This window comes from Nomascus leucogenys, chromosome 4 (assembly GCF_006542625.1).
Source record: "Nomascus leucogenys isolate Asia chromosome 4, Asia_NLE_v1, whole genome shotgun sequence".
Classification (NCBI taxonomy): Eukaryota; Metazoa; Chordata; class Mammalia; order Primates; family Hylobatidae; genus Nomascus; species Nomascus leucogenys.
The window spans coordinates 72,134,663-72,160,685 of record NC_044384.1 but is presented as its reverse complement, the minus strand read 5'-3'; the positions used below and the strand labels follow the sequence as shown (position 1 = coordinate 72,160,685).

Genomic DNA, 26,023 nt, shown 5'->3' with positions numbered 1-26,023 from the left:
AAAGGCAGAGAGAAGGAATGGAGTCTGTGTGCCTACTGAGGAAAAGAGTAAAACTGGGGAATCGCAAAAGCCACGTTATGGGATGTTTCTAAGAAGTGATGGCTCAGAAGGAATTTGGCTTATTTATTTTTAAATTCCTTTCTTTTTTAAAGCGTTCTCACTGTGTTGCCCAGTCTGGAGTGCAAGTGCAGTGGTGCGATCATAGCTCACTGCAACCTTAAACTCCTGGGCTCAGGTGAGCCTCCCACCTCAGCCTCTTGGAATTTGGTTGATTAATTAGGGTTTATAAACAATGGAACTCCTGACTGACTTCATTTATCGAAACGAAGTCTTGCTCTGTCCCCCAGGCTGGAGTGCAGTAGCGTGATCTCAGCTCACTGTAACCTCTGCGCCCCCCTGCCCCGTTCAAGCAGTTCTCCTGCCTCAGCCTCCTGAGTAGCTGGGATTACAGGTGCCCACCAGCACACCCAGCAAATTTTTGTATTTTTAGTAGAGATGGGGTTTCACCATGTTTGTCAGGCTGGTCTTGAACTCCTGACCTCAGGTGATCCACCTGCCTCGGCCTCCCAAAGTGCTGGGATTACAGGTGTGAGCCACCACGCCCGGCCACATTTTTCTTTCTCTTTCTTTTCTTTTTCTTTCTTTTCTTTTTGATACTGGGTCTCACTTTGTCACCCAGTCTGGAGTGCAGTGGTGTGATCTCAGCTCACTGCATTCTCGACCTCTTGGGCTTTAGACATCCTTCTGCCTCAGTCCCCCACATAGCTGGGCCTGGCTAATTTTTTTGTATTTTTTGTAGAGATAGGGTTTAACTATCTTGCCCATGCTGGTCTTCAACTCCTGAGTTCAAGCAATCCATCCACCTCAGCCTTCCAAAGGCTTAGGATTACAAGCATGAGCCACTGTGCCGGGCCATTTTTCTTTTTTCTTTTTCTTTTTTTGAGACAGTCTTGCTCTGTTGCCCAGGCTAGAGTGCAGTGGCATCATCTCGGCTCGCTGCAAGCTCTGCCTCCCGGGTTCACGCCATTCTCCTGCCTCAGCCTCCCGTGTAGCTGGGACTGCAGGCGCCCGCCACCACGCCAGGCTAATTTTTTGTATTTTTAGTAGAGACGGGATTTCACCGTGTTAGCCAGGATGGTCTCGATCTCCTGACTTTGTGATCCACCCGCCTCGGCCTCCCAAAGTGCTGGGATTATAGGCGTGAGCCACTGCGCCCAGCCGCCATTTTTCTTTCTTAGAAATTTGTAGTTCAAATTTTGTTAGAGAACAATTTTTGCCATTTGTGAGTCAGCTAATTTTTAGAAGTCAGATATCAAGTGCACACTGTTCTTCTCATACTTACTGTGGGGCAGCCAGTTAGGCAGGTGAATCAAAGCTGTCTTATTCTAAAACACTTCACTTGCCTACTAGTTACACATTCTCCTGCCTGCTGTCTAATCTCAGTGCTTTTACATGGTTGCACAAACTCTGAATTCCCTTGAAGATTGGCTGCTCTTTCACACCTTGGAGTCTTCATATGTTGGATATACTCCATGCCTACCATATCTATTTGGGAAACATCTTCAAGACTAGACTCTAGTCTCCTTGGGCAAAGTTAAATGCTCCTCCTTCTCTCATTTCTTAGTTCTCTGTATTCTTTTATTAGAGTATGAACCACATTGTTTTGTAACTGTCTACTTGTCTGTTCTGTGTAGCTCTTTGAAGGTGGTCTTTTTTTTCTTCGTTTTCCCACCCCCTACCTGTGGGACCTGAAACATGTTAGATGCTCAGTAAATATTCAGTAAACACAGGAAGACTGTTCCCTTTTAAAATGTCAGCACCTTAGTTTATTCCAAACCCCTCATTTATGGCTGAGGAAACACTGGGCCAATACAGTGTCATGACTTACCTAATGTTACAGTATCTGCTAGTGTCATAACTGGGACTCAAATCCAGTCCTTCTGATTCTCTTTTCAGCACTGCCCTAATTTACCCATGTGACTACCTATAGTGCTTTCTTCTTATGATCTATTTGAGATCAGTGGCACAGAGGGAATCATCTTAATTTTGATGGCTAGGAGGGAGTGGATGTGTTATAATAGGTAGGGTCATTTTGGGACTTGAGGCCTTTAAAACAGTGTCTGGGATCCAGGGATCAGACTTGAAAGATATTTGCAAATCTCCTGAAACTGCTAAATTTTATGTACGTGTGTACAAATTCCCAGGTATTTCGTTTCTAGGTGATTCCGTAGCTTTTGTCAGTTTCTTAGTGGGTTTGTCTGTGATCCCTCAAAAGGTAAAGACCACTGCTTGAAGGAAAAGCAGCCTTGGGATGGGTGCCCCAATGGGGAATGTATACCTAGAAATCATATTGTTTTGCCTTTGACATGTGTTTATAGATTACTGATATCTATAATTACGGAAATCCAGATAGTTGCGTTTGTCCCCTAGCTTTTCTAGTTGCCTCTTTTTTGATTTTTTGATCTTAACCAGAATCTTCTTTTTTTCTTGAGAAGGGGTCTCATTCTGTCACCCAGGCTGGAGTGCAGTGGCATGATCATAGGTCACTGCAGACTCCAACTCCTGGCTCGGGTGATCCTTTGCCTCAGCCTCCTGAGAAGCTGGGACTACAGGCACACACCACCATGCCTGACAAATTTCTTCTTTTTTATTGTTGTTGTTGTTGTTCTCGTTGGCCAGGCTGGTCTGGCCTTGAACTCCCGGCCTCAAGTGATCTGCTCACCTTGGTTTCCCGAAGTGGGAGATTACAGACGTGAGCCACCACGCCCAGCCCTTAACCAGAATTTTGTTTTGTTTTGTTTTGTTTTTTGAAACAGGGTCTCACTCTGTCACCCAGACTGGAGTGCAGTGATGAGATCGTGGCTCACTGCGCAGATGCACGCCACCATGCTTGGCTAATTTTTTATGTTTTGTAGAGACGGGTTCTCACCATGTTGTCCAGACCGGTCTCGAACTCCTGGGCTAAAGCAATCTTCCCCCATCACCCTCCCATAATGCTGGGGAGCCACAGTGCTTGGCCAACCAGAATCTTAAAAGCCCTTTTTACTTTTTCCAGATTGTTACTCTGCAGAGAATTTCTGATTCCCAGTTGGAGAACCGTTATAGCTCTCTCAGTCCCCTGCTGTTCTTTTAGCTGCCTTGTCTTTGTCCTCTTACCTGTCCACTCTCTTCTCCCCTTCTTCCCTTTGGTCCTCAAATAGTCTGGATAAACCAGAGAGATGGACAGATAAGGTCTGGGTACGCAAAATTAAAATTAACATAGTGTGCTCTTCACTTTCTCGAATCAACGTTACGTATGATTTGTTTCCCTTGGAAATCCTCATCTAGATTCTCTACTCTCTATTCCTTAACTTAATGCCCCATTAAGGTAGTTTTTTCTTAATGGAAAGCTGTTGAAAGTCAGAGGATATTTAAACCAACTAATAAACTGGAACTTTTAATAATACCACCCTTACTTTGGATAAGAGTGATTAGCTATATACTAAATCCTAAATCAGTTTAGCATGTAAAATTTAAGACATAGCAGCTGATGACTGAGGAAGAGATACAGTTCCACAGGCTAACTTTAAAGAATATAAGCTCTCACTCTCCTGAGTAGAAGAAAACTAAACTTTTCTGTTACATTCTTTTTTTTTTTTTCTTGAGACGGAGTTTTACTCTGTCATCCAGGCTAGAGTGCAGTGGCATGATCTTGGCTCACTGCAACCTCCACCTCCCTGGTTCAAGTGATTCTCCTGCCTCAGCCTCCCAAGTAGCTGGAACTACAGGCATGCGCCCCCACACCCAGCTAATTTTTGTATTTTTAGTAGAGTTGGGGTTTTGCTGTGTTGGCTGGGCCAGTCTTGAACTCCTGACCTCAGGTGATCCACCCACCTTGGCCTCCCAAATTGCTGGGATTACAGGCGTGAGCCACCACGTCCAACCTGTTACATTCTTAATTGGAATAGCATTGCCTTGCAGTGTCATTGTCTGAAACAGCTTTTAAAAATGAACGTAATGCCATTTTAAATGTATTTAAATGTAGTGCCGATTTAATGTTCTATGTATGGTACAGTACTACTAATGGTTCAAGAAGTTGTTTTGACTTAACAGTGAAATCCTTGCTTTTAAAGATCATAGATGCCTTTAGACACCTTTAAGATGAAACATGTTTATGAGAGGAAATGTCCACACAAATACAATCCTCCCTAAACTCAGCATGTGGTTTTAGTAGGTTCATAGGCCCACCTGGTGATCCCGAGGATAAGAAATTGTGGTCAAGAAACTGATTTCAGGGGCCGGGCTGGTGGCTCACACCTGTAATCCCAGCACTGTCTCAAAACAAACGAAGAAACTGGCTCAAGGTTGGATACTTTTCAAACGAAAGGAATGGAGGAAGGGAATGCAATGTATAACTTTTCAAATCCAGTACCTCCGATTTAATACGCTGTTTGCTCTGTCAGTTTCATTTGGTGCATGTCACTGATCATTTATAACCTTTTTTCAAACTGCTTTCATTCCCCTAAGGAAAATCTGATACTGAATTATTTTATTTCTTCTTTCACTGTATTTGAACAGTTTTATACTCTGAAAGCTATCGATTTCTCATTACAGTTTACTTTATAGTACTTCTAGGAATTCTTCCTGTGGTTTGAGGTAAGGCTACAGGATTCCTAGAGTTTGTACCCCTCTAGTCCCAGTAAAGGACCTGGTACATCAGGGTAGCCCTAGAAAGTTGGAGTAACTTCGTAACAGTGGGAACTGCTTCTGTTCTATGTTTTTTGTGGGTTTTTTGTTTGTTTGTTTGTTTGTTTTGAGACAGAGTCTTGCTCTGTGGCTCAGGCTGGAATGCTACGGCACAATCTCGACTTACTGCAACCTCTGCATGCTGAGTTCAAGCGATTCTCCTGCCTCAGCCTCCTCAGTAGCTGGGATTACAGGCATGTACCACCATGCCCAGCTAATTGTTGTATTTTTAGTAGAGACAGGGTTTCCCCATGTTGGCCAGGCTGGTTTTGAACTCCTGACTTCAAGCAATCTGCCTGCCTCCCTCTCAGAGAGCTGGGATTATAGATGTGAGCCAACATGCCTGGCCTGCCTCATTCTTTATACTGCAGCAAAGTCCCGGTTGGGCAATAATCTAAACATAAAAGAAATGAAACCATAAAATTATATAGGAAAACAATGGAGAAAATTTTTTGTAATCAACAGAGTGAAAAAGGATTTTTTAATGCCATGTCACAGAAACCTAGAGAAAAAAGTTTAAGTTTGATTTCATAAAAATTTAAATTTTTGACATGAAAAAATACCATAAAGGTCAAAAGATAACAAAAATTTTTAAATATTTGCAATATATGACAAAAACTGAACTTTCTTAATATGTAAAGAACTCCTACATATCAAAAAGAGAACGGAAATACAAATGGCTTTTAAAAACAAGAAAAGCTGTTCACCTTCACAATAATAACAGAATTTCAAATTATAACTATAATAATACCATTTTTCACCTATCAGACAAAGATGAAAAAGTTTGTTAATATAATTGTGTAGGTGAAGCTCAGGCACTTTCTTATATTATTGGTGACAGTATACATTGATATAGCTTCTTTGAAAGGTTATTCATAGCAGCATTATTTATAATAGCTAAAACCTAGAAATAACCTATGTGTCCCATTATAGATGACTGGCTAAGTAATGAATACTATTAAATTGTTAAAAATAACTCATCATCTATATGGAAGTACTTTTAATATGTACTAAGTGAAAAAGCAAAGTGCAAAACAGTATGCTAATATCTGTTTTTTCGAGGGTGGGATGGATACGTGGATGGAGGAAGACAGACAGGCAGTCTGGCTTATATATGGATAGAATGTCTCGGAAAATATACAAGGCACTGGTTACAGTTATCACCTAAGGGAAAGGATTGAGGAAAAGGAGAATGTGACTTAACTTTTTCATTATATAACCTTTTGTATGGTTTAATTTTTGCCATGTCCATGTAATCCATATATACATAGGGAGCATATGTATATAAATATATGTAAATATAAGTAAAAAAAAATGTATGTGCTGCCGGGCGCGGTGGCTCACGCCTGTAATCCCATCACTTTGGGAGGCTGAGGTGGGCGGATCATGAGGTCAGGAGATCGAGACCATCCTGGCTAACATGGTGAAACCCCGTCTCTACCAAAACCACAAAAAATTAGCTGGGCGTGGTCGCGGGCGCCTGTAGTCCCAGCTACTCAGGAGGCTGAGGCAGGAGAATGGTGTGAACCCGGGAGGCAGAGCTTGCAGTAAGCCAAGATCCCGCCACTGCACTCCAGCCTGGGCAACAGAGCGAAACTCTGTCTCAAAAAAAAAAACAAAAACACAAAACTCTCTCTCTCTCTATATATATATATGCTAAAGTTAAGTGCTGGATTCCTATCTGTATCTGCTACCTAACTGCAGTATAATCTTGGAAGTCGAGTCTGTTTTCTCATTTGTAACCACCTCTTAGATAACACACATAAAAGCACGTAGCACATGCCTGACACACAGTAGGGTTCAGTGACAGTGAGCTATTTTAGTCTCTAAACTCTCTTCCTCAAAGAGAGCTTCTCAAAGAAAAAAAAATGTAATGAAGAAAAGAACTTACTCCACCAGGGATCTTCTCTCCCCAACCAGTGGCAGGCATATTAAGGGCTATAAATAAGTGGTTATTTTAGCATCCTAAAGTAATGATGTGTCAAAGTATGCAAGATTCTTCATACTTCACTGTGTCCTTTTCTGAGCATCTTTGTAGAGAGTACATGCACAAACATCTGACTAACAAAGGGAACACTTTTCATCATATAATTTAGGATTCACTTAGAGTTAAAGTATAAAGAAAGAAACTTAGGTATGTTAGCCCATAAGGAGAAACTCATTATCAATTTGGGATTATCTTAAGGTCCTACCTTATAAAATTAAAATGTAACAGAAGTTTATTCTTTTTCAATTTCCTAAGTTCTTATTTGCTACTACCTCGTAGCAGTTCACGGGAGAATATGGTCTAACGATGTAATGTTTTCTGTATGCCATACATGGAACAAAGCTATGTATGAAGTACTAAAAATATTATTTGACATTATTTAATGAAATACTATAACTATTTCACCCCGATAATGATGGAAATTAAGTTGCAGTAATATAGATTTTTAAAATAATAACTTCAAAACCAGGCACCATGGCTCGTGCCTGTAATACCAACACTTTGGAAGGCCGAGGCAGGCAGATTGCTTGAGACCAGGAGTTTGAGACCAGTCTAAGCAACATAGCAAATAAAAATAAAAAATTAGCCAGGCGTGGTGGTGTGCCTGCAGTCCCACCTACTTGGTAGGCTGAGGTGGGGGGATCACTTGAGCCCCTGAAGTCAAAGCTGCAGTGAGCCGTGATCACACCACTGCATTCCAGCCTGAGCGACAAGGCAAGACTTTGTCTCAAAAATATAAGTAAAATAAAATTAAAACTTATTTATTTTTTTGAGACGGCATCTCTCTGTTGGCCAAGCTGGAGTGTAGTGGCGTGTTCTTGGCTCACCGTAACCTCCGCCCCCCGAGTTCAAGCGATTCTCCTGCCTCAGCCTCCCGAGTAGCTGGGATTACAGGTACGTGCCACTGCGCCCAGCTAATTTTTGTACTTTTAGTGGAGACGGGGTTTTGCCGTGTTGGCAAGGCTGGTCTCAAACTCCTAATCTCAAGTGATCCGCCTGCCTCGGCCCCGCAAAGTGCTGGGATTACAGGTGTGAGCCATGGCGCCCAGCCTTAAAACTTTAAAATTCAGAATATGAGCCTTTATTTTATAGCTTCACTTGTTAAAACAAATCAGAGGCTGGGTGTGGTGGCTCACACCTGTAATCCCAGCACTTGGGGAGGCTGAAGCGGGCAGATTACCTGGTCTCAATCTCCCTGACCTCATGATCCGCCCGCCTCAGCCTCCCAAAGTGCTGGAATTACAAACGTGAGCCACCACGCCCGGCCTGAAGTTTGAATTTTTTAAAAAGAAAGAATTGTTAGGCATAATTGTGTAAATAGAGGTAAAAATCGACAGCAAGAAAGGCAGTAGAAAACTATGACAAATGAAGGTGATGGCTCACGCCTGTAATCCCAGCACTTTGGGAGGTCAGCGGGCGGATCACCTGAGGTCAGGAGTTCAAGACCAGCCTGGCTAACATGGTGAAACCCTGTCTCTACTAAAAATACAAAAATTAGCCAAGCGTGGTGGTGCGTGCCTGTAATCCTAGCCACTTGGGAGGCTGAGGCAGGAGAATTCGCTTGAACCCCGAGAGGCGGAGGTTGCAGTGAGCTGAGATGGTGCCACTTCACTCCAGTCCCTCCAGTCAGTCCAGACAGAGTAAGACTCAATCTCAAAAAAGAAAACTATGACAAATAAGTATAATTTCCCAGGACTATTAAGGTCTTGTAATCCCATGCACTGGAAGCTTTTGTTGTTGTTGTTTTCTGATTTATCATTGAAGTGACCAAAGCGCAGTGGTAAGAACAAGCCTTTGTGATTACTTCACACTAGAGAAGGGTCTTTCCCACATATTTGAGACTTAAGGAATTGATAGGGAACAGTGTAAGCAGCCACACAGGTGTGAGTTAAGAACTGATGTATGTATTCATTTTCTGTAAAGATGACCAAACATACGTTGTTAGACAAATGAAAAATTCACCCCAAGATCATTGAGGGCATGCAAAATAGTATGAGGTAGAGGAAGCTGTAATTCAGGTGTCCAAATACAAGAGCAGGTGGAGAAAAGAAAAGAAACTGAGAACAGTAAAGAGTTTTTAAAGTTATAACACACAATTGTTAAAATAGAATGTTCAGTACCAACTAGCAGAGTAGATAATGCAGAACACTGAGGTGGCTTGAGAAAAATCTCTCAGAACTCAGGAAAAAGGTGTGAGAAATGAGCGTTAGGAGAGAGAGCACTTCCCCAAGTCTGTGATAGAAGTTCCTGAAAGGGAACAGAGGAGACTGAAGCGAAACTCAATATTAAGCGGCAAGGAAGACTCAAATGGAGAAGCTAACCCAGTTCCGATGAAGACTTGGCACATATCTATAATGTATTTTTTTTTAAGTCAGCCGAAAGAAAGTTTACTCTTACAGTTGCTACTCTTGTAGTTGCTATCTGAAAGAGTAAGCAATACAGAAAAATCTTGACAACATCTGAGGACAAAAAAAAAGTACTGATATTGTTGAGTGTGAGGCAAAACCTCACTTTCAGTCTTTCTTGAGAAATATTGGCAAAATATGCCCTTGATTGAGGAGTTCCATTTTTATTTCATTTCATTTTATTATTTATTTATTTATTTATTTATTTATTTATTTATTTATTTATTGAGACAGGGTCTCACTCTGTCACCCAGGCTGGAGTGCAGTGGTACAGTCACTGCTCACTGCAGCCTTGACCTCCTGGGATCAAGTGATCCTCCCAGCTTTGCCTCCCAAGTAGCTGGGACTGCAGGCACACACCACTACGCTTGGCTTTATTTTTATTTATTATTTATTTTTATTTTTATTTTTTGTAGATACGTGGTTTCACCATGTTGCCCAGGCTGGTCTTGAATTCCTGGCCTCAAATGATCCTCCTGCCTTGGACCAGAGTGTTTTTGGTTTGTTTTGTTTGTTGTTTTTTGGAGACAATCTTGCTCTGTCACCCAGGCTGGAATGCAGTGAGTGGTGTGATCTCAGCTCACTGCAACCACTGCCTCCTGGGTTCAAGCAATTCTCCTGCCTCAGTGTCCCGAGTAGCTGGGATTACAGGTGCCCACCACCACACCTGGCTAATTTTTGTATTTTTAGTAGAGATGGGGTTTTACCATGTTGGACAGGCTGGTCTCGAACTCCTGGCCTCAAGCAATTCACCCGCCTTGGCCTCCCAAAATGCTAGTATTACAGGCGTGAGCCACTGCGCCCAGCCTCAAATTTTCTTTATTTAGAGACAGGGTCTCACTCTGTCGCCCAGACTGGAGTGCAGTGGCAGAATCTTGGCTCACTGCAGCTTCAGCCTCCCTGGGCTCCCACCTCAGCCTCCGGAGCAGCTGGGACTACAGGCGCACACCACCATGCCTGGCTAATTTTTATTTTTTTATTTTTTACCTACGGAGTTTTGCCATGTCGCTCAGACAGGTCTCGAGCTCCTGACCTCAAACGGATTCTCCTGCTTCAGCCTCCCAAAATGCTGGGATTACAGACGTGAGCCACTGCACCTGGCCCCGAGACTTCCATTTTTAAAGGGTTACCAAAGAGGGATGGATGTGGTGGCTCATGCGTTTAATCCTATCACTTCGGGAGGCCAAGGTGGGAGGATCACTTGAGCTCAGGAAATCAACAACAGCCTGGGCAACATGTTGATACCTCATCTCTACTTTTTAAAAAAAGAAGTGCCAAGAAGTTGAAGAAAGTACGTATAATAATGTTTAAGGATGTTCATCATATTGTTTCTAGTAATTGTGAAGTTTTTGAAATTTAATTGCCGACAGAATTGGGTAAAATAAATGATAGCATATTCTTTTTTTTTTTTTCAGACAAGAGTCTCACTCTGTTGCCCAGGCTGGAGTGTGGTGGCACGATCTCGGCTCACTGCAAGCTCTGTCTCCTGGGTTCACGTCATTCTCCTGCCTCAGCCTGTTGGGTAGCTGGGATTACAGGCACCTACCACCATGCCCGGCTAATTTTTGTATTTTTAGTAGAGACAGGGTTTCACCTTGTTAGCCAGGGTGGTCTCCATCTCCTAACCTTGTGATCTGCCCGCCTCGGCCTCCCAAAGTATTGGGATTACAGGCGTCAGCCACTGTGCCCAGCCAATGATAGCATATTCTATAACAAAAGATTTTGCATTTTGTAGTTGCTATGCTCTGAATGTGTGTCCCTCCAAAAATTCATATATTGGAACCTAAATCCTCAATGCAGTAGTATTAAGTGGTGGGGCTTTTGGGAGATGATTAGGTCGTGAGTGCAGAGCCCTCATGAATGGGATTAAAGAGGCGCGAAGGAGCCTGCTTCTCCCTCTACCATGTAAAGATGCAGCAGGAAGGCACCATCTTTGAGGCAAAGAGCAAGCCCTCCCCAGACACCCAGTGTGTTGCCGGCTTGATCTTGGGCTTCTCAGCCACAGAACTGTGAGAAATGTTGTTTATAAATTACCCAGCCTAAGGTATTAATATTTTGTTACAGTAGTCCAAATGGACTAAGACAGTAGTCTTTAAAAATGATGATGGGACTATATTGGCAGGAAAAGAGATCTGTATTGTTTTAGGAGATTAAAGCGGGTATATAAATAATATGCTTGCATAGTCCATGTTTATTAAAAAAAGAAACATATATTGATTCAACCATAAAGTAAAAAATCCAGGAAATTTAGATTATCCCTGAATCTTGTGGTAGTAGACTTGACTAATTTTCCTTTTGGCTCATCAGTAGAGTGCTAAGTTCTAACAGTGAATATATATTAATTTATTAAAAGGTAAAGCTACTGTAGAATATCTCAGATAAAAAAGGTGAGGGGTGAAGGTATCAGAAATTCAGTGGGCTTCCAGGAAAAAAAAGAAAAAAAAAAAAAGGTAAAGTTACTTGTTTCTCTCCAAGCAAGTCACACATAAAAACTAAAAGCACTCTATGGCCACGTAGAGATAAAGAGCTGTATTTGCTTGAACAATCCCCTGAGGCTTAATGTGTGATGAAAAGGTTAAATGATATTTCTTACATTTTTGTTTTGTAATGTAATGAGTTTTAGGAATAGTTATGTGAAAATGTAAATATTTTACACTTTAAAAAATAGCAGTTATTTGGAACATTTACTTTTTTTGTTTCTTTTTTTTTTCTTACATAGGGTCTCACTCTGTCACCCTGACTAGAGTGCAGTGGAGTGATCACAGCTCACTGCAGCCTCAACCTCCCAGGCTCAAGTGATCCTCCCACCCCATCCTCCCAAGTAGCTAGGACTACGGGTGTACACCACCACACCTGGTTAGTTTTTGTATTTTTTGTAGAGGCGGGAGTTTTGCCATGTTGGCCAGGCTGGTCTTGAACTCCTGGACTCAAGCGATCCTCCCATCTCGGCCTCCCAGAGTGTTGGGATCACAGGTGTGAACCACCATGCCTGGTCACGTAATTCTTATTATTTTCTTGTCCATGCCAGTATGTTACGTTGAAAATAAGTACTTCATTATTACGCATTTCATTGATGAACAAAGCATCAATTTCAACTTCATTTTTTTCGATTTTATTGAGAGAGATATATATATATATATATATATATATTTTTTTTTCTTTTTTGATACGGAGTCTCGCTGTGTCGCCCAGGCTGGAGTGCAGTGGTGCAATCTCGGCTCATTGCAAGCTCTGCCTCTCGGGTTCATGCCATTCTCTTGCCTCAGCCTTCCAAGTAGCTGGGACTACAGGTGCCCACCACCATGCCCAGCTTATTTTTTGTATTTTTTAGTAGAGATGAAGTTTCACCATGTTAGCCAGGATGGTCTCTATCTGACCTCGTGATCTGCCTGCTTCGGCCTCCTAAAGTGCTGGGATTATATTTCACATACCATAAAATTCACCTAAAAGCTACAGTTTAGTGGTTTTTAGTATATTCACAGCTGTGGAACTAAATCTTAATTTCAGAATATTTTCAAAACCCCAAGGAGAGATTGAGTACATACAGTTATTCCCCATTCTCACCCACATCCCAGCCCCTGACAACCACTAATCTACTTTCTGTCTCCAGATTTCCCTGTCCTGGTCTCATACCATGTGTAGTCTTTTGTATCTGTTTTTTTGTTTTGTTTTGTTTTTGAGACGAGTCTCGTTCTGTTGCCTAGGCTGGAGTGCAGTGGTGCGATCTCGGCTCACTGCAAGCTCCTCCTCCCGAGTTCACGCCATTCTCCTGCCTCAGCTTCCCGAGTAGCTGGGACTACAGGCACCCGCCACCACGTCCAGCTAATTTTTTGTATTTTTAGTAGAGACGGGGTTTCACCGTGTTAGCCGGGATGGTCTTGATCTGACCTCGTGATCCACCTGCGTCAGCCTCCCAAAGTGCTAGTGTTATAGGCGTGAGCCACCACGCCTGGCTGGTTTCTTTAACTTAGCATAATGTTTTAAAGTTTCATCTGTGTTGTATGTGTCATTACTTTGTTTCTTCTTATAAGTTAGTAAAATTCCATTATATAGATATATACCATTTTGTTTATCCATTCATCAATTGATGGACAAATGATTGTTTTACTTTTAGCTATTATTAAAAGCGCTACCATGAACATACGTGTCCAAGTTTTTGTGTGAACATATGCATTCGTTTCTCTTGGGTATGTGCCTTGGAGTAGAATAGCTAGTTCATGTGTTAACTCTTTGTTCAGCATTTGTTTTTCTAAAGTGGCTACATCATTTTAACCTTTGGTTTTTTGTTTTTGTTTTTTTTTTTTTGGGAGTGGGGTGGGGCTGGAGTGCAGTGGCGTGATCTCGGCTCACTGCAACCTCCGCCTCCTGGGTTCAAGCAATTCTCGTTCCTCAGCCTTCCGAGTAGCTGGGACTACAGGCGCAAGCCATGACACCCAGCTCACTCTTTTTATTTTAGTAGAGACAGGGTTTCACCATGTTACCCAGGCTGGTCTCAAACTCCTGAGCTCAGGCAATCTGCCCGCTTTAGTGGGATTTCACCGTGTTGACCAGGCTGGTCTCAAACACCTGACCTCAGGCGATCCACCCACCTCGGCCTTCCAAAGTGCTAGGATTATGGGCATGAGCCACTGTGCCCAGCCTCTTTTTTTTTTTTTTTTTAATATATAAAGACAGAGTCTTGCTCTGTTGCCCAGGCTGGAGTGCAGTGGTGTGATCATGGCTTACTGCAGCTTTGACCTCCTGAGCTCAAGTGATCCTCCCACTTCTGCCTCCCAAGGAGCTGGGACCACAGACGTGTACCACCATGCCTTGCTAATTTTAAAATTTTTTAATAGAGATGGGGGTCTCTCTGTGTTGCCCAGACTGGTCTCAAGTGATTCTCCTGCCTCAATCTCCCAAAGTATTGGGATTACAGGCATGACTCACAGCGCCTGGCCTCAGTTTCTTTCAAGACCATCCTATAACACCAAGTTAGTTTGAGGATTCTATGAATGTCTGCTTAAAGATGACCTTCTGAATTTTGTGATTCTCTTGAAAGTCTTGTTGCAATGAAAAACAAAGTATAATGATGACTTTATGTAAAGTATACTTTTGGAATTTCTTAAGCAGAAGTCCTGAGACTTTTGAGAGTCCCTGTATTTAAACAGTACCATTTAGGCACAGTTACTGCTTATGAAATGAAGAGTAGCTAGATGAATATAAAAAATCTTACTCTTACATTTCAACCCAGCATTATTTGAGCCCAGCAAAATTATTTCTATAGTAGAATCAGTTTAGTTCCTTATTTTAAGCCATACATATATATGAAGACATATATATATATATATCTCAAAGTAAATTTCAAAAGGGATTAAATGTTATTATGTGAAAATATTAGGAGGTGAAATAATAGGAGAAAGTAAACACATTGAAAGTAGGTATGTTCAGGCTGGGTGTGGTGGCTCACGCCTGTAATCCCAGCACTTTGGGAGGCTGAGGCGGGCAGATCACGAGGTCAGGAGATCGAGACCATCCTGGCTAACATGGTGAAACCCCGTCTCTACTAAAAATACAAAAAAAAAAATTAGCCGGGCGTGGTGGTGGGCACTTGTAGTCCCAGCTACTCGGGAGGCTGAGGCAGGAGAATCGATTTAACCCAGGAGGCTGAGGTTACAGTGAGCCGAGATCGCACCACTGCACCCTAGCCTGGCAACAGAGCAAGACTCTGTCGCAAAAAAAAAAAAAAAAAGGAAAGTAGGTATGTTTAGAATTTAAAATCTTTGGGCATGGAGATAAGCTATAAGGCCATTAATTAGAATGGACCATTTCATAATGTTCCAAAAATTAGACTACTATGGAAAAAGGTGGTGTGTGGTCTTAATGTAGGCAATGCACATGTGTGTTTAAATTTCAAATACAGCTAAGGAGCTAAGTGGATTTTCTTTTTTTTTTTTTTTAACTAAATAGCATGTATTAATAATAGCTCAGTTCCATTTACTGATTTGTTCTTCCTTTGTTTATGTCATATATTATCTTTCCAAGAGATTGTGAGTTTATGCTACTACCAATTTGGTATGAGGGCCTGTTTTTAAAAGAGCTGCGTGATACTCAGTTGGATGTACCACGATTTACTCAACTAGTCTTTTCTTTGTCATTAGACATTTAGTTTATTTAAAGCCTTTCAACATTGTAAGTAACTGTGAAAGATATCATTGTGCTATGAGTTGCCTACATTTTGGATCATTGCCACTAAGAAAGAAATTAACTAGTGACTCAATTATTCCTTGCTTTTTTTGAGCAAAAATCATATTAAAAATAATTAGATTTAAAATTTTTTGTTAAATTACACTTTAAAGCAAAGATCCTTGGCATTTAAGATGTAGTTTTGATTAAAGGTGTGGTTTGGTATTAAATGAGAACGGTGGTTCTGAACTGTGTGTTGGTGGGGGATATGTTCGTGATGGATTTTGCTGTCGAAGGACATTTGGCAATGCCTGGAGAGATTTTTGGTTGTTACAGATGCAGGGACGGGTGCCACTGACATCTAATGGGTAGAGGCCAGGGATGCTGCTGCTAAACATCCTGCAATACACAAGACAGTCCTCACTTGCCCCCCCCAAAAAAAAATTAGCCAGCCTAAAATGTCAGTAGTGCTGAGGCTGAGAAACCTTGGATTAACAGGTTTCACTGCTGATGGGAAACTTTTTTTGTTTTTTTTAACAGGGCCTTACTCTGTTGCCCAGGCTAGAGTGCAGTGGCAGGATCCTAGCTCACTACAGTCTTGAACTCCTGGGTTCAAGCAATCCTCCTGCCTCTGCCTCCCAAGAAGCTGGAACTACACATGCACACCACCATCCCCAGCTAATTAAAAAAATTTTTTGGCATAGCTGGCGTCTCACTGTGTTGCCCAGGCTGGTCTCAAACTCCTACCTTCAAGTGATCCTTCCACCTGGGCCTCGCAAAGCACCAGGATTGCAGGTGTCAAGCCACTGTGCCCAGAGGGAAACATTCGGAATCTGTGATAGAAGGGGAAAGTTTTAGCTCTAGAACACAAGTAGAGCTGGCTTTGCCTTATGTGATAGACCTAGTGAATAGCTCAGCTGTCTGCTTTCCTAATGCCGTTTAGACAGACACTATATATTTTATTGCTTATGCAATGTGCTTATAAAATTATTTATTTTTGTGTCATGGGTATTCCTGAAAATGCCTCATCAGTGTCAGATCTAGTTGTTGTTGAGATTTGGTTTTGCTGCGTATATTAGTTACAGACCTGATTTAGCTACGTGGGAAAGAAAATTAATCAACAGCTGATTTAACAAGTAAGAGTTTATGTTTCTCATGTGATATGAATTCTGGAGAGAGACTTCAGGGCTGTTACTGTGGCTTCTTGATGTCATCCATGACTCAATGCTGGTATTTCTGCTTACCTTTCTTAGGAATGTGCATTTTACCTTGTCGTCACAGGATGGCTCCTGCCTGTTCCCACCCCTCACCCCCGACAGCAAAACCTGCGTTCCAGGCAGGCAGCAGTGAGGACAAAGGTACCTGGAGCCAGTCCTCTTTGTCAACATTTTCCTGCCGCCCAACCCAGTGGTTTCTGCATATTCCCATTGGCCAGACTGTCACAGGACCTTAGAGGCTGGGACAAATAGTTTTCAGCTGGGCTCATTGTGGTCCGAAAACAAAAGCAGATACCTTTAGTAAGAAAGAAAGGATATTGGGGCTGGGTGCAGTGGCTCACGCCTGTAATTCCCGCACTTTGGGAGGCTGAGGCGGGTGGATCACTTAAGGTCAGGAGTTTGAGACCAGCCTGGCCAACAGAGTGAAACTCCGTCCCTACTAGAAATACAAAAATTAGCCAGGCATGGTGGCGCATGCCTGTAATCCCAGCTAGTCAAGAGGCTGAGACAGGAGAATCTCTGGAACCCGGGAGGCAGAGGTTGCAGTGAGCTGAGATTACACCACTGCACTCCAGCCTGGACAACAGAGTAAGACTCTGCCTCAAAAAAAAAAAAGAAAGAGAAAGAGGATATTAGAATAAACAGCTAATATGCACCTCTGGGAGCTGCTGTTTGAAATATTGGTTCTTCTAAGTTCACTGACATTTTTTTTATAAAGTAGAACAATATTGGAGATTCGAAAGAATGGACTCAATGCAAGAGATCTTATTAGCTGAGAAAATGTATTTGTGTTATGAATGTATTTCTTTACCCCAATAACTTGGCTGTTGTACTGTGTTTTGTAAATTTTAAATCTCCCTACCACTATACTGGGGGCCTTACCCTCTTTTATATAGTGCACACAAAGAAGTGTGTTTCTCTGGGATAAAAATAGAAATCTGCACCTGACAGATGGCCTTAAGTGTGGAGAATGGGTGTGTATGTATCACAGAAGTGGAAGAAGTGGAGGGAGTCCTGCTCTGCCTGTTGTTTTAAGCCTGCCCTCCCTGCAAATCTATATCTTTCCTATACACTAGTAATGGCCAATAAGTTTTTTTGTTGTTGTTTTAATCCCATTTACAGTAGCGACAAAACCTATCAGATATCTAAGAAGAAACCTTTATCATACATTTATGCTAACCTTTAGCATACCTTTATGAAGAAAACTACAAATTACTTAAAATATCATGAACTACAATGCAAATGGGGAGAATAAATAGGGGACAACTTGCCTTTCAGATACATTGACTACAAAGCTGTAGTAACTAAAATTTGATACTGTCTCAAGGACAAGCAAATGCTTCTGTGAAGTAGAATGAGAATCTAGAAACAGATTCTTGTGTGTGCTGAAACTTGGTTTGTGATAGAGCAGGTGTTACTGATAAATGCAGAAACCAATAAATGGTATTAAGTCAATTAACTTTCCATTTGGAAGGGATAAAATTAAATTTCTCTTTCACGTTGCAGGCTAATAACAGTGTCTTATATCTTGCAAAAGTACTCTCACCAGTCCATTCACTTCCAGAAAAATGGAGAAGTTTCATATTAGAAATTTGTGCATCATGTTCCATAAATAAAAACTTCAGATACTCGGCTGACGGTGATGGCTCAAACCTGTAATCCCAGCACTTTGGGAGGCTGAGGCAGGTAGATCACTTGAGCCCAGGTGTTCGAGACCAGCCTGGGCAAAAAGTGAGCCTCTATCTCTATAAAAACAAATAAACAAAATGGCACCTAACTTTTAAAATGCTTTTTCTTACATGCGATAATGTGAGCAAAAGCACAATTTAATTTTTGCTATTAAAACATGCTTTCTTTTTGGTTTCTGTTACATTTCTGTATTTACTTGAATTCTTAGAACACCGTTTCCTGGGAGATCAAACCTGGCCACTCTGGATACATCAGTAGTGAGAGCTTAGTGTGGACATAGCCTTACAGAATGTCTTCCACATTGAAATGCAGAGAACCCGAAGGCACCTAGGATGAGCCTCAGGCCTGCTGGTTGTTGCAGTGGCGCAATCTCAGCTCACTGCAGTCTCCGCCTCCTGGGTTAAAGTGATTCTCATGCCTCAGCCTCCTGTGTAGCTGGGATTACAGGCGCTCGTCACCAGGCCTGGCTAATTTTTGTTTTGTTTTGCTTTTTCTGCCTCACTCTGTCACCCAGGCTAGAGTACAGTGGTGCGACCTTGGCTCACTGCAACCTCAGCCACCCGGTTTCAAGCGATTCTTCTGCCTCAGCCTCCTGAGTAGCTGGGATTACAGGTGCCTGCCATCGCGCCTGGCTAATTTTTGCAGTTTCAGTAGAGACGAGATTTCACCATCTTGGCCAGGCTGGTCTTGAACTCCTGACCTCGTGATCCACCCACCTCGGCCTCCCAAAGTGTTGGGATTACAGCCGTGAGCCACCGCGCAAGGCCTAATTTTTGTATTTTTTTGGGTTTTTTTTTTTTTGATAGAGTCTCGCTCTGTCACTCAGACTGGAGTGCAATGGCACGATCTCAGCTCACTGCAACCTCCACCTCCCGGGTTCAAGCAGTTCTCCTGCCTCAGCCTCCCAAGTAGCTGGAATTACAGGCACCCATCACCATGCGTAGCTGATTTTTTGTGTATTTAGTAGAGATGGGGTTCGCCATGTTGGCCAGGTTGGTCTTGAACCCCTGACCTCAGGTGATCCCCCGCCTCGGCCTCCCAAAGTGCTGGGATTACAGGTGTGAGCCACCGCACCTGGCCAAATTTTTGTATTTTTAATAGAGCTGGGGTTTCACAATGTTGGCCAGGCTGATCTCCAACTCCTGACCTCAGGTGATCCGCCTACCTCGGCCTCCCAAAGTGTTGGGATTACAGGCGTGAGCCACTGCACCAGGCTTGTTGCTGAACATTTATGGCTCTAGAAATAATTTTTTTTTGTTTTTTTAAGGAGAAGTAATGACAAACATGATAGAAATAAAATTTGAGGATATTTCTGGGTTCAAAATAAAGTAACAGTTAAATAGCATGAACATGAAGAAATAAATATTTTCAGGCAGAAACTACAAAATTTAGGTAGATGCTATGAGTTTTAGTCAGAATTTGAATATGATGTGGCTGACCGTAGATACTTCCATTGCATTAATTCTGCTTCATAAGGTGTTTGATGCTTGCTTGTAGGTGTTGAATAGAGCCTAATTAGCAGTAAGTAAACAGATCTAGAGCACAGACTTTGGCATCTGAAGGACCTTGCTTCAATCCTGGGATGGCCACTTACTAGCTATGGGATCTTTGGTGGATTTTTAACCTTTGAAAGCCTTTCATCCCTCACAGGTAAAATGGGGAAGAAAATCGTTTCCGTTAGTATTGTGAGGATTAAATGATTAATCGATGTAAACAATGTGCTTTCCATAGTACTTGGCATATCATAAGTGCTTCATGTTATTTTACACTGGCTGGGAAGATATGTTTTGCTGTGGAGAATTTAAGAGGGATATTAAAATATATTTTTGTTATTTTAAGGAAATTCGAAATGAGTCCCATGACTATCCTCATAGAGTGGCCAAGTTTCCAGAAAACAGAAATCGAAACAGATACAGAGATGTAAGCCCATGTAAGTACTTGTGGGTGTGTGTGCATGTGTATTTTTTGGTTTGTTTTAGGAGACAGGATGTAGTGAAAAGGAGGGCTTGGGGTCAGTGTTGATAAATACAGTAATTTTTTTCCTATTTACATAAGACACATTCTTTAAATAAGAATTTAAAGGTGTAGAATAGTAGAAGGAAAAATAATTACCCATAATTATTTCATCCCTCAAACATAGGCACCATTATTTTGCTGTATTTCCCACAACCTGTTTTTCTTATGCACAGTTTTTCTTTCTTTAAAATAATTGTAATTATAGATGTCTATATAATATCCATATGTATTTCCTTTTCATATCATTCCATGGCCTTTGTAAGTTTTGCTTAAAATAGTTATTGGCGTAGTTTGGTTTTTTTTCCTTCCCCAAGTTATAAGAGTAGTATGTACTCGCTGTAGAAAACTTAGAAAACAGAGAAAAGTATAAGGAACAAACTTATTTAAAAATAAATAATAACTTGGGTTTATATTCTTTGGAGTTTTTAAAAATAAACATGTATTTTAAACGGAAAATTAGAATCTTGCCACATACTCATTTGTAGCTCTTTTCTTAGCAGTACATTGTAAACTTTTTTTTATTATAAACACAATTTTTAATTGCTTTGACAGTGGCTTTGGATATACCATTCTTTTGCATAAGTTCTCCTGTTGTTGGACATTTAAATTATGATGTATACACATACGCACACACACACACACACACACAATTGCGTGAACAATTATAATACTAGAGTTCTTTGGTGTATTCATCATGCAGTGATTTTATTTTTTGTTCTGATTCATGCAGCTTATTCAGATATTAAATTGGGCCTCCTTCCTGCTTCAGCATGTTTCCCTATGTTTGACTTTAGTGGGCTAAACATAGGTTTTCTCTTTAGGGCTCCTTGTTAGTAGGGACTTGAAAAACAGTATCAGATTGATCACGTTCTGGTTTTTGCTTGTTTCTGGTTGTTCCCCTGTTGACTAGGGTATGGTGCTGCCTGCTAAGATCTCCTGTGTAGGTTGAACCATTTCACTCTGTTCAAGGACACAGACTGTATACCTTTATGTACATTGTAGTCATTGGTTATAGATAAGATATTTAGGGTCTGGATGTACCACTGAAAAATCCATCAATTACTGAAAAAAAATCCTTATTTTTATTCTTACATGAATAGAATGTTTTTCTTATGTTGACCAAATACATTTCCAAGAAGGGTGTATTGGCTGATTTTGGGCAAATCAAATGAGAAGCAGTCTCTCAAAATATTTCATGTTTGTTATAAATTACTATTAAATACTATGTTTCTCTTACATGCTTTTTTCTTTACTACCAGTTAGAAGTGTTCTTAAAGATAAGTAGCTAGAAGAGTGGTTTTCCATTTTCTTCAGTTGCAGCACACTTGAAGATATGACCCACTTCCTCCAAAACATGTGGCTCATCACGGTGGCAGTTCCGGTGTGGGTGTGCGTTCAGGGAATAGCAGGTGTGGGCAGTAATTCTGATACTTAGGTGCCCTTCCCCTGCCTCCAAATCTCTGATTGAGAATCACTGAGCTACAGAGAATAATTCTCTAATGTTACCATGAGTTTTGAAGACAGTATTTTCCAGTTGTACACCTTGCTTTTGATTTTGAAAACTGTAGATTTGGATGCAGTTGTAAGAAATAATACAGAAAGATCGAGTATACCCCTCACCTAGTTTCCCCAGTGGTAACATCTTGCGTAACTGCAGTCCAATATCACATCTGGGAACCTGAAACAATACAGTCCATCCAGGTTTCACCAGTTTTACATGCACTTGTTTGTGTGCGTGTGTAAGTTCTGTGCAGTTTTATCACTTGTAGATTCCTGGGATCACCACCACAGTCTGGATGCAAACCAGTGAAGCATTCCCATCAGAGGGTCACTTGCACTGCCTTTCTGGGGCCACAGTCCTCTTGCTTGCATCCTCCTTCCCTAACCTGGTGTTGTCTTTAATTTTTATATATTTGTTGTAATTGCAATTATTGGATGCATTACATTTGAGTCCCCTAATTCGTTTTATCAAATTGATCTAAATGGGATTTTTTTTTTCTTTTTTTTCGAGAGGGTGTTTCACTCTGTTACCCAGGCTGGAGTGCAGTGGCGTGATCTTGGCTCACTGCAAACCCCTGCCTCCTGGATTCAAGCGATTCTCCTGCCTCAGCCTCCCAAGTAGCTGGGATTACAGGCATGCACCACCATGCCCGGCTTATTTTTGTATTTTTAGTAGAGATGGAGTTTCACCATGTTGGCGAGGCTGGTCTCGAACTCCTTACCTCAAGTGATCCACCTGCTTCAGTCTCCCAAAGTGCTGGGATTATAGTCATGAGCCACCATGCCCAGCTGATAATTTTTTTTTAATTGGAATTGAGACATTTTATTTTAAAGTAAAAACATTTGTAACCTAAGTTATCCTCAAGTATATACATCAATAAAACTCTTATGATTTGTCTCCTCAGCTTTTAGACTTAATGTCGTATACCTGTAGTTGAAGGCTGCAGGGAGACGCTCTTTAAAATGTGCGTTATCAGGCCTCCCTCCATCATTATTGGGACCAGGCTCTTCCTGTATGCCTTCTCAGTGAAAAGCACCTTAGCCTTGAGAGAACCGAGCTTCCCTCCTGCGGACCATGCAGTGGTTGTCCTCTGGAGCTGTGCTCTGCTGGGAGCAGCCCCCAGTGCATGTTCTCCCTACTCTTCTTCTTCTTTGCCCCCTCCCTCCCCACACATGCCTCCCTCCCCACACACGCCTCCCTAGTAAGCCATGTTCTCCTGATCTCTGAGATGGAGACTGCTCATTCTTGCTTCTCACGTAGCCACAGGATTTTCTAGTCTGAGCCAATACGCTTCAGCCTGCAAATGGAAATGATCTCTTCCAAGGCTTGTGCTGGTCAGCACATCCCCACACCGCCCTGGTGCCTCTCCTCTCCTGACTTCAGTCATTCACTGTCTTTCTCCTTACCCTCTCCTTCCCACCTTCCTCATCCTGGGTGACTTCGTGTCTCTGGGAAAGAACTACGGCTCATTGCGCTAGAGTTCCTAGATCTGTTCAGCTCCACTGACATTGACCTTTAGTCATCTTCACCTCTGAAATCTGAAACTGCTGCCTTGAGGGCTACTTTCTGTCATTCCAGCTTTCACTTGCTTACTCCCACTGTACCTGCTCTTTGACTTCAGCAGGATCTTTAGTTGACTTTTTCATGTATTGTGAAGTTGGAAATGTATTGAATTGAAATTTCGATTAAAAAATATAGTGAAGCAAATTACTTCGTCCTCTAACCTAACTATTAATAACTTTCTTGCTGTTTTTATATTTAAAAAATAACTGTGGATTTTTTAGTTCCACTATTTTGTGAAGCTCCAACTTAGGAAAAATCAGTCATTCGTCCTCTCTGCCCTTTGGGCAAATGGGCGTGTGCCTTGGGTGGACTCCGGTGTTAGGTGGGCTTGGGGTTGCCTTGCTGTCCTCACGCCCTCGTCAGCCCCACTGGCACCCTGCTCCAGCTCTGCACCGAGTGAATCATCTCTCAGAGCTCCTCACCATGCTCAGAATATTGTCCTGCTTTCAATTCTACAGATAAAAGTTGTAAAAATCAGGAAACACCACCTTAGCTTCATGTTCTGTCACCTGGAAACTCACTTTCTTTTGCCCCTATCCTTCCCTAAAGTCCCAGGAGAGAAGCCTCCCCTCCCTCTGTCCTAGCCGAATCCTTCGTCCCCATCCTCTTCATGGGCCCTGCTCTTCGTCATCACTGCTTTTTGTGTTTTCAGCCTCTTTCTATCTCATAACTTCTTCTCTTTTGTATAAATGTGGTTCGCTCTCTTTTGTCTCAACCCTTACATCCCATCCCAGCCCCCACTTCCTTTCTTACCTACATGGATGGACATCTCTTACCTATACACAGGCTTAAAAGAATCAATGTGCCATTTGTCTCTCCATCCTCCCCAGCATGCACACTTCAGCCCGTGCTTCTTCCCCAGACTCCCCACTGAAACTTATTCTAAAAGCACTGTAGCTGTAGTTGTCAAATGCAACGAGAGACTTTCCACTGGTTTCTTTCTCTGTGACTTTTGACATTATTCTCCTGCCTCAGCCTCCCGAGTAGCTGGGATTACAGGCATGCGCCACCACGCCCGGCTAATTTTTGTAATTTTAGTAGAAACAGGGTTTCACCATGTTGGCCAGGCTGGTCTCGAACTCCTGATGTCAAGTGATTGGCCCACCTCGGCCTCTCAAAGTGCTAGGATTGCAAGTGTGAGCCACTGTGCCCAGCTGACCGTGCCTTTTTTCCTAACCCTGTAATTTTTCTGCTTTTCCTCCTTGGCCGCTCCCCTATTTTCAGGGTGTCTCCTCCTCACTTTGCCTTTATTTCTTCAGAAGTCTGTTTCTCTCTCCTTCTCACTGTAACACTTGGATGAATGATCTCATCTGCTGTGGGCCTAGTTTCCATCTCTGCTTATAACCCCGAATCTCATCTGCAGTCTTGGACTTTTCTGTCTACAGGTCTGTGTATCCAAGTCGTCATCTCTGTCTGGGTGTCCTGTAGCCACCTCAGACTCAGTATGTCTGCATACTGAGTGAGTGTTCCTCCCTGACACCCTTTACTGGCTTTAGCCCCACACCTGCCTTTTCTCCTTTTCACCATGTTTATAAGTGGTGCCATTATTTACACATTTTCTGAAGCCAGAAACAGATTCTTCCCTTATTCATCTCTCACGTCACTAAGTAATACTAATTTCCATTTCCATGATGTATTTCTATTTCTTTTTCTTTTTTCTTTTCTTCGTTTTTTTTTTTTTTTTTTTTTTTTGGAGACAGGGTCTGGCACTGTCACTCAGGCTGCAGTGCAGTGGCACCGTCTCGGCTCACTGCAACCTCTGCCTCCCAGGCTCAGGTGATTCTCCCACCTCAGCCTCCTGAGTAGCTGGGACTACGGGTGCATGCTGCCATGCTGAGCTAGTTTTTTAGATTTTTTGTAGAGATGGGGTTTCATCATGTTGCCCAGGCTGGTCTCAAACTCCTGGACTCATGTAGTCCACCTGCCCCAACCTCCTGATGTGTTGGGATTACAGGTGTGAGGCACCATGCTCAGCCTCCATAATGTATTTCAAATCTGTTTTCTTCTCTGTTCACATTGGCTTGGTTCAGGCCCTACTACGCTTTTCCTCATCATTACAGTAGCCTCCAAACCAGTCTCCTTGTTTCCCTTCTGTTCCCACTTCAGTCCATTTTCATGGTATCTGGAATAATCTTTGTATAATGTAAGTGTGTTTTCCACTCCCCTCTCTAATAGTGCTGCACAGTTTTTATGAAAAAGTTAAACTTCTTTAGCATTATCCTACTGGGCTTTTTGGAGATTGACCCCTTTACACACTTCTCTAAATCTTTTCTAGCCATTTTCCTAGAAATTATTCATTTCAGTAAAACTGAATCACTTGGAGTTCTTCTAGCGTGACTGGTTTTTAATACTTCAGTGGCTTCAAATATGTCATTCCCTTTTTGAAATATTCTTCCCCTCCTCTCTCTGACCCATCTCAGTCAAAGTTCTCCTGCAAATACCAGCTCAACAGCCTGTTTCCCGTGAGTGGTAGTCTCATCCATTGGAGGTGGTGGTTCTCATTCACTAAGTCCAGAGGGGCTCAAGAATGTGTATTTTTAAAAAGCTGGGATGGTGTTGATGTACCTTTTCCAACTGATAGTCATTATGTCATTTAAAAATGTGTTTCTGGCTGGGTGCTGTGGCTCATGCTTATAATCCCAACACTTTGGAAGGCTGAGGTAGGAGATTGCTTAAGTCCAGGAGTTTGAGACCAGCCTGGGCAACATAGTGAGACCCCATCGCTACAAAGAATTTTTTTTAATTAGCTGGGACATGG

At 42.1% G+C, this 26,023-nt stretch overlaps 1 protein-coding gene across 5 annotated transcripts in view; it reads left to right on the top strand.

Moving 5' to 3' along the window:
- Positions 1–26,023, top strand: part of PTPN2 (protein tyrosine phosphatase non-receptor type 2) — a 100,671-nt gene that overhangs the window by 5,358 nt on the left and 69,290 nt on the right. For 4 of the 5 annotated variants that reach the window (XM_003276694.3, XM_004087756.2, XM_012506390.1 and 1 more), the window contains exon 2: positions 20,025–20,115. In XM_003276694.3, the coding sequence (XP_003276742.1) occupies positions 20,025–20,115 (91 nt within the window). Of the gene's footprint in view, positions 1–19,948; positions 20,116–26,023 lie in introns of those variants that run through there. The other variant, XM_030810801.1, reaches the window with a different exon arrangement.